The 14196-nt window shown below is 54.5% G+C and overlaps 1 protein-coding gene across 3 annotated transcripts in view; it reads left to right on the top strand.

Annotated features, from left to right (window-relative positions):
* The window catches only part of CABLES1 (Cdk5 and Abl enzyme substrate 1), a 113479-nt gene extending 103003 nt beyond the window's left edge, over positions 1-10476 (top strand). The window contains exons 8-10 of one of the 3 annotated variants that reach the window (XM_032421377.1): positions 1459-1565; positions 2732-2939; positions 5855-10476. In XM_032421377.1, the coding sequence (XP_032277268.1) occupies positions 1459-1565; positions 2732-2939; positions 5855-5995 (456 nt within the window). In that variant the 3' untranslated portion in view covers positions 5996-10476. The remainder of the gene's footprint in view (positions 1-1458; positions 1566-2731; positions 2940-5854) is intronic. The other 2 variants (XM_032421379.1, XM_032421378.1) reach the window with 2 other exon arrangements.
* The last annotated feature ends 3720 nt before the right edge of the window (positions 10477-14196 follow it).

The following is a 14196-nucleotide window of genomic DNA, read 5'->3' as shown; positions in this document are numbered from 1 at the left end:
AGCCAGAGACTGTGTTTCATTCAGAGTTAATACCGTACAGCACAAATGAGTCAGGAAGACCCGGCTGCTCAGACGGGGCTCGAAGGAACCAGTCTTTAAAGATGGATAGGATTAGAAAGGGGGAGGGGAGGGGCGCCTGATTGGCGCGGTCTGGAGAACATGCAGCTCTTGATCTCAGGCTTGTGAGTTCAAGCCCCACTTTGGGCAAAGAGCCTGCTAAAGAAAGAAGAAGGGGAGGGGAAGAGGAAGAAACCGAAGGTTTAAAGGACTGTTCCTACTAGCTGACATCATATACACGCAATGGAAGGTTACCCAGCCTTAAAAAGGAAAGGAATTCTGACCCGAGCTGCACTGTGGTTGAACCTGGAGAACATAATGCTGAGGGAGACAGGCCAGCCACGGAAGGACAAACACTGTATGATTCCACTTGTATGAGGGACCTAGAGAAGTCAGGTTCAGAGACAGAAAGCAGAATGGCGGTTGCCAGTGGGAGCTGGGGTGAGGGCGGGGGAATAGGGAGTTGTTGAAGGGGGACAGAGCTTTGGTTTTGCAAGATGAGAGTTGCGTGGTGTGATGGCCACACACCAGCGTGAATGTACTTAATGCCACTGAACCGCATGCTTTAAAATGGTTAAAATGGTAAGTTGTATGTGATATATATTTTCCCACAACGAAAAAATAGCTAACATTTATCAAGTGCTTGCTGTATGCCAAGCGCTGCACCGAGCCCTTGACTTCCCCCGTAGTTCTTATAATAGCCATGTGAAGTAGGCGCTGTTAGCTGTTTTCATCTTACAGATGTGGAACCTGATGTTTGGGGCGGTGAGATAAATGTCCCCCAGCCGGACGACTAGCGATGGTCAAGTGTGGCTTGAAGCCTCGTGTGTGCGGGTCTACGGGCCGTGCCCTAAACGCTGCTAAGTAACAGGCTGAGGCCCAGGAACTGAAAGAGGGGCTCCCTCCCTGCCAGACCCTGATTGCTGGCTGTGTGGAGGCTGCTGCTCCCCGAAGTCGCCTGCTGGAACGGGGATTTGTGTCCCTGCAGGTGCTCGGGCTCAGGGGGGCCCTTGCCGTGCTTCTCCTCCGGGCTTCCTCACTGCTTGGTGCTGTCAGAAGTGGCGTAAGTTGGCCATAATGTGCACATAATTGTTACCCATGACCCTTATTTTATTTATTTTTATTTTTTTTAAAGATTTTGTCAGAGAGCACACGCACAAGCAGGGGGAGCAGCAGAGGGAGAAGCAGGCTCCCCGCTGAGCAGGGAGCCCGGTTCAGGTCATGATCTCAGGGTCCTGGGATCAAGCCCCGTGTGAGGCTCCCTACTCGGTGGGGAGTCTGCTTCTCCCTCTCCCTCTGCCCTCCCCTCCCCACTGGGGCTCTGTCTCTCTTTCAAATAAATAAATAAAATCTTTAAAAAAATTTTTAAAAGAGTGACCTGAGTTGCCCAACCTGTTACAGACCACAGTAATCGACTACGTGAAGCCCTCAGATCTCAAGAAGGACATGAATGAGACCTTCAAGGAGAAGTTTCCGCACATTAAGTTAACACTCAGCAAAATAAGGAGGTACGTGAGGCTCGACATCCACTTGAACTTTCCATTCAAGCCCTCTCCTGGCATGCATTAGTAAGCTCCCACTTTGTATGCTGGTTCCTCGTGTAGTTCAGGGAAGTAAAACACAGGTGCGTGCGGCAAGGAGCGGCTCACCCGCTCTGGCTGACTCCTGCCTCCGTGAGTGAGAGCCAAGCAAGCCGCACGGAAGGCGGAGCTTTTGACGCGAGTTGACACGGGTGTGGGGGGAGTTTCCTTAAGTGAAAGAATCAGAATTTCCTACTGTCTAAGGCTTAGCAGTTCAGTCAGGGTTAGGTTACAGAAAACTCAGAATAGGAAACATTCAGTTCCCTGCTTTCTCAAATGTAGACAAAACAGAAAAGAGTTGGTTTAATGGCATTTGAGATAATTCTTTGCCCACAGTCGTCCACCCGAGAGTTGACAGCCAAAGCAAAGTCAGGCCCATGTTTCCCCTGCAGCTGATTGGATTGACTTTGTGGTGACCCGAATCTGCCGGGCCGGAGAGGAGCTGCCTGGGGTTGCCTCTATCAGGACAGACTCTCAGTGCACATAGTGACAGAGGCTAGAATATGTGCCAACACAGCGTGGGAGTATGGGCCAGTATTTACATGCTGTGTAGCCCAATACTGATTTGATTCTGGCATGTTCCAAGCCAAAGACGTGAGAAAAATGAAGTATTCACACTTTGTCCATTTGTTGGGTAGCATTCCTAAGTACACTGGCTGTTGTGCTGTTAGCCTGATCCCTCTTCCGCCATAGTTTTTGAACATGGCGGATCCTCAGAGTTGGTACCAAGAACCTAGTTTATTTCTCTAGGTGTCTGTCTGGAATGATCATAGTTCCCCTCATGGTTTCCCTCTTTCCCTTTGGACAGCTCTACACCTAGTTTCCAGAGACCCTCAGACACCACCTGGGTTCAGTGTGGTCTTCTGTGTCCCTTGCTGACGTGGTCTACAGTTCCACCAAGAGAGAAGAGCCCCAGCAGCTTAAGTCTGTTGCCCACATAGAATGGAAATTTCTTACGCCTCAGGATTTAGTCCCATTCCATGTCACCCTTCTGGGAATGAGAAAAAGGAAATGCTTTCGGGATCGACTAGTCTTTCTCTTTGGAGTCCTGAAACTCCCAAGTTCTGATAACGTTCCTTCCTGTCTTTCTCCAGTCTGAAGCGAGAGATGCGGAAGCTTGCCCAGGAGGACTGTGGCTTCGAGGAGCCCACGGTGGCCATGGCCTTTGTCTATTTTGAGAAGCTCGCCCTCAAGGGAAAGCTAAACAAACAGAACCGGAAGCTTTGTGCCGGAGCATGTGTACTGTTAGCAGCCAAAATCGGAAGTGACCTCAGAAAGCACGAAGTCAAGCATTTAATTGACGTGAGTGACCTGAGGCCTGTTGGCTGAGGGAGCACATGGGAGGAGCCTGGGTGGTGATCCTACCCGGGAGAATTCTGAGTGTTAGTAGCCACCGAGAGACCGGGGCTGTGAGGTCATCCTGCAGTGGAGGTCGGGCCCCCCACAGCTCAGGCTGTCCTGGAACAGAGGGATGATCCACTTTGACGAGACCGAAGATCCCCAGTATTGGGTCTGGCCATAAAAATCCATTTCCAGACACCATGAGGGGTGAAATTACTCTCAAACCACAGAAGCCACTGTAACGGGAAGGGGACTGGGGGGCGGTGTGACCACAGAGCGTCCGTCAGACACTTTGGCTCAACAGACCTTGGCTTCCTGTGGCCTGAGTTGCCTCCTCTTTGAGGAAGGGCATGGGTTTAATTGAGGGGTACCTCCTCCTTTTAAAGGAGAGCCCCCTCAAAGCAAGGAAACCCCAGTCTTGGGTGGCTATGTGAATGCCTGTTTTAAAATAGTGTATTCATAGAAAATTTGAGAAACGGTAAAACCAACAGATCAGAAGACCGTTGCCATTGAAAAGATAGCTTCTTATCACAGTTCCCAAGAGAAGTGGCTTAGCTTGGTCTGCCATAGCAAAATCCCATAGACAGGGCGGCTTAAACCACAGACACTTACTTCTCACGGTTCTGGAGGCTAGGGAGTTCCAAGATCAAGGTGCCAACGGCTTAGGTCCTGGTGAGCGCCCCCTCTTTGGCTTGTGACGGCCTCCTTTTCACTATGTCCCCACATGGCAGGGAAAGCGAACAAGCAAGCTCTCTGCTCTCTTCTTGCAAGGGCACTAATCACATCCTGAGGACTGCACTCATCAGCTCCTCAACCTCCCGAAGCCCCCCACTTAATATCAGCACGTTGGAGGATAGGGTGTCCACATATGTACTGGGGCGGGGTGGGACACCATACCATGGGGGTCATGTGGGGAAGTACCATGGTTGGTCAGGAGGCAGAAGGAGAAGGGGGAACTGTGGGCAGGAGTCTTTATTGTGGGTTCCACGGGAAGGAACAGGCAGGGTACGCAGGCTTCGGACTGGCTAGCTAGTCATTTGAGTGGACTCTGGGGCAGGGGCGCTGTCCCTACTTGTCTCCCTGGCCCTGGGTGCTGAGGGCAGGTGGAGAGAGAGGTGGATGGAGGAGATGGTGGAGGTGTGGGCCTCAGATCGGTTGGTTTGCACATTAAAGGTGTGCACCCTCTCTAGGAGCTGGCTGACCCTACCTAGAAGGGGCTGAGCCTCCAGGGTCAGCGAGGCCCCAGACTGCGAAGCGTTAGAATCCAGTAACTACAAGTCGTGGCTACGACAGCGCCCTGTGTGTCTAGTTGTGCGGCTGGCTCAGTGGCAAAGGAGAAAAAGCAGAAAGGGAGCTATTGGAGGTACTTCCCACATAAGAAAGAGTATTCTTTTTTGCTTTAATTTACCGTTTTTATTAAGTGTACAGTTCAGTGGTATCAAGCGCACTCATACTCTTGTGTGGCCATCACTGCCATCCGTCTCCAGAACTTTTTCTTCTGGCAGAACTGAAACTCTGTCCCCATTAAGCACTGACTCCTCCTCCCCTCCCAGGCCTTGGCCACCACCGTTCTGCTTTCTGTCTCTGAACCTGACTCGAGCGATCTCGCCTAAGTGGAATCACATACTATTTGTCTTTTGTGACGGGCTTATTTCTCTTAGCATTATGTCTTCAAGATCCATCCATGTTGTAACAGGTGTCAGAATTTCCTTCCTTTTTAAGGCTGAATAATACCTCACTGGATGTATGTGCCACAGTTTGCTTATCCATTCGTCCGTAGATGGAAGGGAGTGTTCTTTAAGTCAGTGCTTTACTGCTTCTAAGAAATGGCGCATAATCGTCTAACTTGTATAGTATATACTTTTAGGAACATGGAAGGGATCTTTGGTTACCAAATCAGAGCTGAGAATCAACAGATTTACATAGATATTCACTGAACTAATGTTTACAAGTGTGGTGTTACGCACATTTATTGGTGTCGAGTAATGGACCATCCGGCGAAAGTCTATAGTGGCCACGCGGAGCCTGCAGGCCGTGGTCTGACATTGGCAGGAGCCGTGAGGCTGACGCAAGGTCCCCTCCGGTTGTAATCGGAACGTGGCCACTGACGGCTCTGCCGGTGAGTTTTGTGGTCCTTGTTGTTTTTATTAAGCCAAAGCAGAATGCACCCTGGCAAAAATAAGGCCGTCCCTACCCGCCCCCGTTCCCCTTCCTTTCTGCTCCCGCAGCCCCCACCACTGGGTGGGAGGGGAGGGCCTGGGTGCGAGCTGAGCACGGCTGCATGCTCAGGCCCTTCGCACCCATAGGCCCCAGCTGCACGACGGCCTGAAAGGCGGGTGATTGCAGCAGGTCTGGGTCCTCGCGCGTGAGATGAAAGGCCCAGGCTGCATCGTCAGCTGCCCCAATCCTGAACCTACCACGTAGTTACTGCTGTTGTAGAGGATTTGTGATCTTTTTCGTCTTCCCTCCACACCTGAATCATCTACGGTAACAGGTGGAGTTTGAATCCCGGTTGAGTTTGGAGTTCAGCGTTGCAGTTTACTGTGCGTGTCCCCTTAGACAAACTTCTTACCCTCTTGACCCTGTTTTCTCGCCTTTGTAAAGTGGACATAAATATAGCATTGACCTTGCATGATTATTGAGAGATTAAATGAAGTCATGGGCTGTATGTCAGGCTCCTGGCAGACCGTGCGTCCTTGGGGTGGTTCAGTTCCTTCTCCACTAGGATGCCCCCCTTTCTTCCTCCGCAGTCTTGTCCCCAAGGGGTTTCTCCGTAAACAGTCATTGCCAGGTGGATAGAGAGCGTACACATGGAGAAAGCCTCAGATTTTGATTTCAAAGCTAAAATGCTCTTAATTCCTTTCATTCTGTTGCAGAAACTGGAAGAGAAGTTCCGGCTAAATAGACGAGAACTGATTGCCTTTGAATTCCCAGTGTTAGTGGCCTTGGAGTTTGCTCTTCATCTGCCGGAGCATGAAGTCATGCCCCATTACAGACGCCTAATCCAGAGCTCCTAGCACAGGCCCGAAGGAGGGCTACGGACCACTTCCTCGGAGCTTGTGGAATAGCACTTACTACTGGAAATGCAAAAACAGAACTTGACATACCAACCTTTTTTCCTCTCAACATGTTTTTGAGTAGAAGCAGTACCGGAAACTTTTCAGGGAGTCCTGGTCTGGTGAGCCGGCATGAGCCGTGAGCGGTTTATTACGCAGCAGGGGAAGGGGAGACCTGTGTGGAAGGTGGCAGAAGGCCTTTTGGCTTTCCCCTGGCAAGACTTCCCAGCTGTGCCCACGCTGGTGTTCTTCCTGGGTACATACAGACCTCGCAAGCGTGGTCCGGGGCCTCCCCTCCAGACCTGATCCAGCTTAGGAGTGCAAAGTTCTAGAGCAGAGTGGGGAAGAGAATTTGCAGCAGCTGGGGAGGAGCTTTTAAAAGATACCCTCACTGTGTCGAGAGAGTGTGCCAATCTATTTTTGTGTCCGCTCTTGGAAGTGCACTCCCACGCACCCCCCCCCAACCCGGGGCATATGAGGGGGAGAATGTGTGTGTGTGAGAGATTCCGTGTCAGCCGTCCTCGGCCCCCAAAGCCAATCCCAGCCACCAGAGAGCAGACCTCTGCCTGGGGGTCCTGAGCCAGCCTGACCTTCGGCAATTAGTTCTAGATAATCTCTGGGTCCCGTCATCCTCACTCTCTCCGTAACAGATGGTCTGACATCCTCTGCCCTTAGAAAATGCCGTAGTTTCGGTTACTGCTCCTACCACCAACGGGACAAAGAGGACGAGTTCTCGGTGTGGGACAGGTCATGTGGAAAGGCGTGGCCGGCGGCGCTCCGTATCTTCCCGCCGCCGGACCTCCGCACTTTGCCCGCTCTGGAGCCGGCGGGGGCTGTGCTCCGTGGTGTGGATTCCTGTGCTCTACGTTAGAGTGCATAATAAGCACATTGATTGTGCTCACTCTGTGTAAATATTTTCTAAAAACCCGGAGTAGGTGTAAGCTGCATGAGTGCTGGTTGGAGGCTTCTGCCAGCTGGGACACCGCATGTGGAGCGGGGTTCGGTCAGCTGCGGAGGCAGGGGCTGCTCAGCGGCCCGTACAGCGGGCCGTGCAGGTCAGCTGGCCCGGACGACCCGTGCTCAGGGCCGTCGCCACAGCCAGCCCCTCGCAGCTACAGGGGGGGGCCTGCCGGAGTGCTCCTGACAGGAGGCGGCCTGGGGCCGTGTAAAGAGAATTAAAATACTTTGTTTCTGTATACATGTGTGCGTATGTGTAGACACCCGTGTGGCTCCGGTTGTCCCTTCCCTGCATTACTGAGCCATCTGCCACCGTCCCCACTTGCACACGAATGTGGAGCTGCTCACATCCCCCCAGGGAAGGGGTGCCGGGGAGGCCGAGCACAGCTTTACTTAGCAGAGCTAGAAAGAATCTGACAGTCGCACAGGATGGAGGAATTTGTGAAACAGCTGGGGAGAGAGCAGAACACTCCCCTTTCTCCCGAGTCCTAGATTTAACTGAATTTAGTACTGAATACTGTGCTAACCAATTTCCTTGGCTGGATTCAGTTGTAAGACCATGATTTTGTCAGGGGCTACGATGAACGCAATCTCTAAATCAACTAACCGTTAAGGGGTCCCTACCTCCTGCGGATGAGGCAAATGGGGAATGAAGCACGAGGTGTTCAGAGCGTCTCCAGCGCCTGAACTGAACATGCCCTTTTCCCCTCCTGGTGTCTGTCATCTGCCGCTCTCTGATGAGCCGCCCCAGCTTCGCAGCCTGCTCGGCTCCCTGGTGAGTCCCTGGCAGAGGAAAGCCTTTCTGAGGAGCAAGGCCACTGGCATCTAGAAACTGCCCACAGAGCTCCCCACCGTCCATCTGCCTCGGATGTCCTGCCACGTTCAGGGGGACGGCCGATGGGTGACACATGACACCAGGGTCTTTCCTGGGTCTTAAAATCAGGCTAGTGTTCTTGAATTTGGGGCTGTTTGGTTTTCAGCATTTACAAGATGAATTTAGGAAGTTGGTCCTTTTTTTTTTTTTAAAGACTTCATTTTAAACTATTTTGGCCTGTGGAGTGGGGAGGGGTCTAAGAATGAAAGATTTTTGTCAAGAGGCGTCTTTTGCTTGTCCTTGACATGAGCTTTCTAAAGGTAGAGGAGGAGGAGACTGAGGGTAGGGGACGAAGGTCACCCACCGCCAGAGCCGCCCCAGCGACGTACGTCCCAGACACTGCTCCAGCCTGGGCCTTTGACAAGGAGTCAGGGAGGCTGTGCCTATATGGAGAGGCGGCGACCACTTGGCGGACTGTTCTAGAAGACCTTGAGGCCCTGCCCTTTCACCCTCCACCACAAGGGGCAGCTTTGCCAGCCCCAAGTCCGCAGAGCTGCCGTGAAGCCTCTCCAGCTCTCCCCGCGTACACAGGTCTGGGGGAGCCCCGCCCAGCCGCGGGCCCCACAGGGCTGCACTAGTTGCTCGGCCTGGCTCGGTGCCCCAGCCTGGGCTTCTCTCTAGTCAGCCTTGCCTCTTCATCAGAGATGGACACCAGCCGAGCCGACAGCCTCTCGCAGCTGCTCTGTCCCTGAGCAGGGGCCCCGCCTGGGAGGTGTCTGTTCCCCCTGCCCCTGGAGTAGCTGCCCCAGGGGCCTGAGCCTGGGCCAGCCCAGTGACAGCAGAGGTCATTATTTGCCGTCCGTTTCCCCCGGGCAAACCTCAGTGGACACAGGAAACACACCAAATGCAAAGCTATTTGTTTTCTTTGTGTTTTTCCCCCCTTGTTTTTAACTTAAAAACTCCCCTGCTACAATTTCTGTGGTCTTCACCCAGCTGGCCCATTTTGGGGTGGTCCCCTAGTGCACATGACCCACTCCGTTCCACAGGCCCTGCCCTGATGTGGGAGCAGGCGACACTGGAGAGCCTTCCCTCCTCCTCGTTACTCTGTCCTGTCCCCTTCATTCCCCCAACAGCAAAAAATAAAGCTTTACAGCCCATGCTGCCGAATTGTTTCTGACATTTCCTGTTCAGGCCTGAACGGCCGGCCTCTCCCTTGGGCCTCTCCCTCCGGCTGCCTCCATAACTCATCAGAGCCTGAGGCCGCCTTGCCCCCCTTGCCGGCTGCTGGAGAACATTTGAGCCGGGTAGTCCTGTTACCTGTTAATCAAGTATCGGTCCATTGCTGGGGAAAGTTCTTCAGAGAAAGAGGGCTTGTGAGGGGGGTAGCCTGAGTTCCTCTTCCGGGGAGGGGGGCTCTGAGGACCCTCTGGTTAAGGACGGCGCTGGCCAGGTCACAGCATGGCCAGGTAGGAGCGCTGGCGGCCTGGGAAAGGAGGCAACGTGACGACTATAAATCCCGAGTCACATGCCGTTAACACCAACTTAAAAGGCGTCTTCCAGGAGGGCAGCTGCGCGGCACGACTGAGGGAAAAGCTATAAAAGAAAATAACCCATGAGAGGGGTGGTCTTACTGCCAAAGGCACTCACTGCAGCATGGGAGGGGGCTAGCTCAGGGCCCCCACTCATACAGGACCATTCAGACTTCTAAACAGATATTCCAGGAAGTCTGCAAACATGGCTGGGCACGGCCTGAAAACACGCCTGGCGAGTATGGCGCTGGCCTCTGCCGTCACCTGCCGCCGTCGCGCCACTCCGAGTGTGGCACCTGGGGGCTTGTTACCAATGCACATTCTGCATCTTAAGATTTCATGAAGACTTGGATACATTAAAATCTTAGAGGCACTGTTCCTCTGAATAAGCACAAGAAATAAAGTTGTGAAAAAAAAAAGTTGTCTAAAATAGAAATGCAGAAACACTAAATGGTTTAAAAAAAAAAAAAAAAAATCGCACCAGTCTCTCACTGAGGTATTCTGACGTCAGATTATACAGCCCCGCCTCTAACACTAGCTGGATGCACCTGGCCAGAAAGGTTTAAACTGGACTGAGCTACAGCTCACGTATTGCAAATCCGAGCTGGTGCCCAGCAGACGGCCTCATCCGGGGTTGACTGGGGTCGCTGTTCAGATGCGGCCTGTGTCCCAGGTGTCGGGCCCAGGGTGGAGAGTTGTAGTCGGTGGGGGACCAGGGCTGCTGAGGGCTGCACACTCATGATGTTGGAGACCTCACGAATGAGCAGCCCTCCCATTTTGCTTTTTCGTTGGGGTCCACCTACCATTTTTAAATAGGTCTTACGTTAGGTTCTGTGGGTGACAACAGGAACCCCAAGGGCCTGTCCCTGAAGGGCTTCCAGATGTTGAGGAGGGACCACTGGGGGGCTGGGGTAGAAGGCATCTTTCCCAGGTGCCATGATAACTAATCTCCAGAGGGAACTCTGAATGCAGAACCTCGAAAGGGAAGCGCAGGGCAGGCCAGATTCTCCAGATGGGCCTGGAGTGGAGGTGTCCAAGGCGGCAGGCTGGTAACTGCTATTCAGGAGTCAGCCTGGCACGCGATGGCGAGGCAGGCCAAGTTAGAGCCATCGTTCGGCCCTGGGAGTAAATACCGAAGAGATTGGCAGGTTGAAATCAGGACGCCTTACCAAGGCACCCGGACGGCTCTGTGAGAAGCCAGAAACACGAACTGTGATAGGCAGAGAAGCCCTTGGACATCGCCGGCAGAGCGGGGAGGACGGCATCCTCACCGAGCAGATCCCAGACTACAGGCCCTCCGCGCACAGGTTCTTACGTATCTCCGAAACCGGAAAGTTACGGATCCCGCTCCCACCTGACAGCCAAAGACACAGGCTCTGAAAAACACTTTCCTAAGAGCTCACAGTTATAAAGTAGGAAAGGTAGGATTCAAATCCAGGTCTGATTCCAAAGCCCAACCAGCCCTCCTGCCTCAAGTTGTGGGTCACCCCAGAGAAGCTAAGACTGTGGAAGGCCGGAGCCAGGCTGACCTCAGCTGTCCCCCTTGACCTGCTGTGCAGATGGCCCCTCGGGTTAGCTGGGGCCCTGTCTCCACCCACATGCAGCCACCGGCCCTTTCTGTGCAGGAGGAGGAAGGGATCTGGAGCTGCGAAGTCCACAGCTTCGACCTCTGGGATACGAGCAGCCTTCACAACAGATGTGGGACACACTTCTGGGCCCTGGGAGAACATGGGCTTTTTGGAAAACATGCTTCTGCCGCAAGTGAGCTAAGGGGCTTTTGGAACGAAGTGGAAGATCACACGTGAAACACGCCAGTGTTGGTGGCCGCCAACATTCGTCCCATCAGGTTCTCATCATCGACGTATGGGTTTTCCACTGTGTTCTAGAGATCACAAACTCCCTTTGCTCCATGACTGCACGTTTCCTGGCTGCTAGTCCTCCATCAGTACGTGACCAGCAAATGCACACTCGTTCTTCTCTGCGACGCGGCCAAGTACACATCCGGCAGGCAGTCCGTTGGCAGGAAAGGCCATAGCACAGTGGAGTCCAGAGAACGGCTTAGGGATTATGAGCTGCTTGAGACGTCACGCCTCAGCCCCCAAATGTCCCTTGCAGAACACAGGCCTCGTCAGATGGGCAGAGAGACACTTCCACGGTCATTAACTGTTACTCTCGACCACAGAGCTCAGGAGGACAGGAACTGTATCCACCACCATATCCGCAAGCACTCAGCACCATGCGTGGTGCACAGAACTCACCAAATAAATGTTAGTCAAGTCTAATGAGCCATCATCGCAAAACAATCACCCCGTCGGGTGAATGATCAATCAGGTTTCTGCTCTGGTCTTGCTCAGCTCGGACCCCACGGACCACGCCACCCAAGCTCCCTTGCCCTCCAGCTGCCGCTTCGGCAGGAGGAGGAGGTCCAGCTCTGTGGTCCCACAGCCCAACCCCAACCCACCCAAGGGACCCTGCTAGTCCTGAGGTCTCTCGGCCTCCTTGGTCCCCTAACCTGTCCACACCTCCATAAGTCGCTTCTTCACTGAACTCACTTTAATCGCCACCCTGCTTTGCAAGGGCCCACCCCACCTGGCACACCCAGCTGGCGGACCAGAACACAGTGTTTCATCAGCATGAGCAATCGGAAAAACAAGCATTCTAGATTTCCAAATCATTCTGGAAACAAACAGTGGAAATTGTCCCACAAAACCATCAAGAAGGAGTGAGAACAGTCAAGAAGATCACAGGCTGTTAAAAAAAAAAAAAAAAAAAAAAAAAGGCAGTTTGGCTACAGTGAATCCGACCATAAAAACAGCCTTCCTCAAGGTGCTGGTGGTATCCAGGCCCCCTCCCCACCAAATGGACATTCCTTTGGAACCCTAAAGTTCTTGGTCGTTGCCCTCTGAGGGGCTTTGATCAATCCTAAAAGTTGACCAAAAAGAGAAAAAAATCCAGGGGGGTCCAGTGGGGAGGCTGATGGCATCTTCTGTCAGAAGCACTCACTTCAAATCATTTTTGTAAAAACCCTGCGTTCCAGACGCCACCCACCAGCCCAGCCCTAGTCCTGTTGGGGTGCAGTGGGGTGAGGTGGGGGGGCACTGCGTCGGTGTTCCCAAATGTACCCCTCGGGCCTGATGGGACACTGATGCTGCTCGGGCCACGAGGGATTCCAGCCCAGACAGGACATCCTAGGTTTTTAAGAGTCCAACTCCAGGAGGCCCAAGGGGCCAGGCCGTTGTGTAAAGGTATAAAGAGAACAGAAATAACTGTTGGTGAGCAGCCTATGGCCCCGAGCCCTAGGACAGCTGGGGTGAGGAGCAGCGGGGAGCTGCATGGTTGTCGATGAGGCAGAGCCCCCCACACTGCTCTCCTGGCCGAGTGGGCACCTCCGCCATCTCACTCCGGAGGAGACACACAGAGCACGGCCCTGCAGGGGCGGCCTGGACACCTGCTCGCCCACCCGAGGCCAGCAGCTGAGCCCACTCCTCCTGTCGGCCAGGCCAGACGGGCCCCCACCGGGACCAGAGGCCCCTCCTGCCTCTACGCACTCAGACACACAGACGTGCTTACACTCAGACACACAGACGTGCTTACACACACACACACACACACACACACACAGCATTTGCCGTCATTTTCTCAGGACCCAGAAACCATCCACTGGCACACGGTCACGTGAGGCAGGTGCCAGCGCAGTGGGGGACAGGGCAGGGGGGCACCGACTCTGCGATCCTGTCTGCCCGGCCCCGGTCACCTGCTGTCAGCCCGAGCTGGCCCTGAGAATTCCACCTTTCCAGGCGGAGGCTGTGGTATTTCACTCACGTACCCCCCGCCCGTGACTCGCACCCCTGGAGGCGCCCCTCTGTCCTGTCCCCGCGGCTGGGTGCGCAGAGGTCCCGGCCGCCCGTCAGGGACCCGAGAGCCGGCGGACGGCGAGGAGGCAGCTCCCACACCTGCGGGCCCTTGCCGCTGCCTTTAGCCCAAAGGACCCCCAAGTCCTGATTGCAGGATCCCGGGGAGACCAGGGGGCCCGCCTGTCTGCTTCCCCCGCTGCAGCCCCCACCACAAAGTGGGAGTTCCACGGCTCCGGCCGAACTCACCTGCACCGCTGTCCTTGTAGGGGTCCCCCTGCCAGGTGGGGCTGCCTGGTGGCTTCTCTCCCCCTCGTCCGCTCCCTTCCAGAGGCTTCCCATGTGCAGGACCAGGAAGCTTCGAGCAGCTAGTCTGGGCACCCCCCACCCCCCAGTCTGGGGAAGGGCGTTGTGACAAACGGCCTAGAGCATGGGGACCTCCTGCCCCTCAGCCCCGCAGCTGCGTCTGCACAGAGCCCAGGTGCCAACGCTCACCTGAAGACCCCGGGCCCCCCCTAGTGAACGGCTCCGCAGCCAGTGCTCATCACAACACCCCCCGCGGGAAGAGGGGCTGCCTTCTCAGCCTTCACTGCCGTCCCCCACTCCTCCCTCTCCGCCCTCCCGCTGCCCAGCAGACCGCCCCAGGACACACGGAATGTCGCAGGTGCATTCCATGCAGCCCCAGCCCCCCAGCCCCGCAACAACAGACAGCCGGTTGCTCACCGTTCTGGAGGCTGGAAGCCCAAGAGGGAGGTGTCGGCAGGGCTGGCTTCCTCTGGGGTCTCTCCTGCTGCCTCGTCTTCCTTTTCTTTGCACCTGCGCATCCCTGGCTTCTCTTTGGAGGTGTGGATTCCCTCTTCTTATAAGGACAGCAGACTGGATGAGCTCTCTCCCGGATGGGCCTCATTGACCCTTCCCTGCTTCTTTAAAGGCCCCGTCTACCAAACAGGGTGACCTTCTGACCTCTGGGGGTTAGGGCTTCCACACAGGACTTTAGGGGGCACACAGTCC

Source organism: Phoca vitulina, unplaced genomic scaffold, assembly GCF_004348235.1.
Source record: "Phoca vitulina isolate PV1807 unplaced genomic scaffold, GSC_HSeal_1.0 scaffold24, whole genome shotgun sequence".
NCBI lineage: Eukaryota > Metazoa > Chordata > Mammalia > Carnivora > Phocidae > Phoca > Phoca vitulina.
This window is presented reverse-complemented; position numbering and strand designations above follow the sequence as displayed.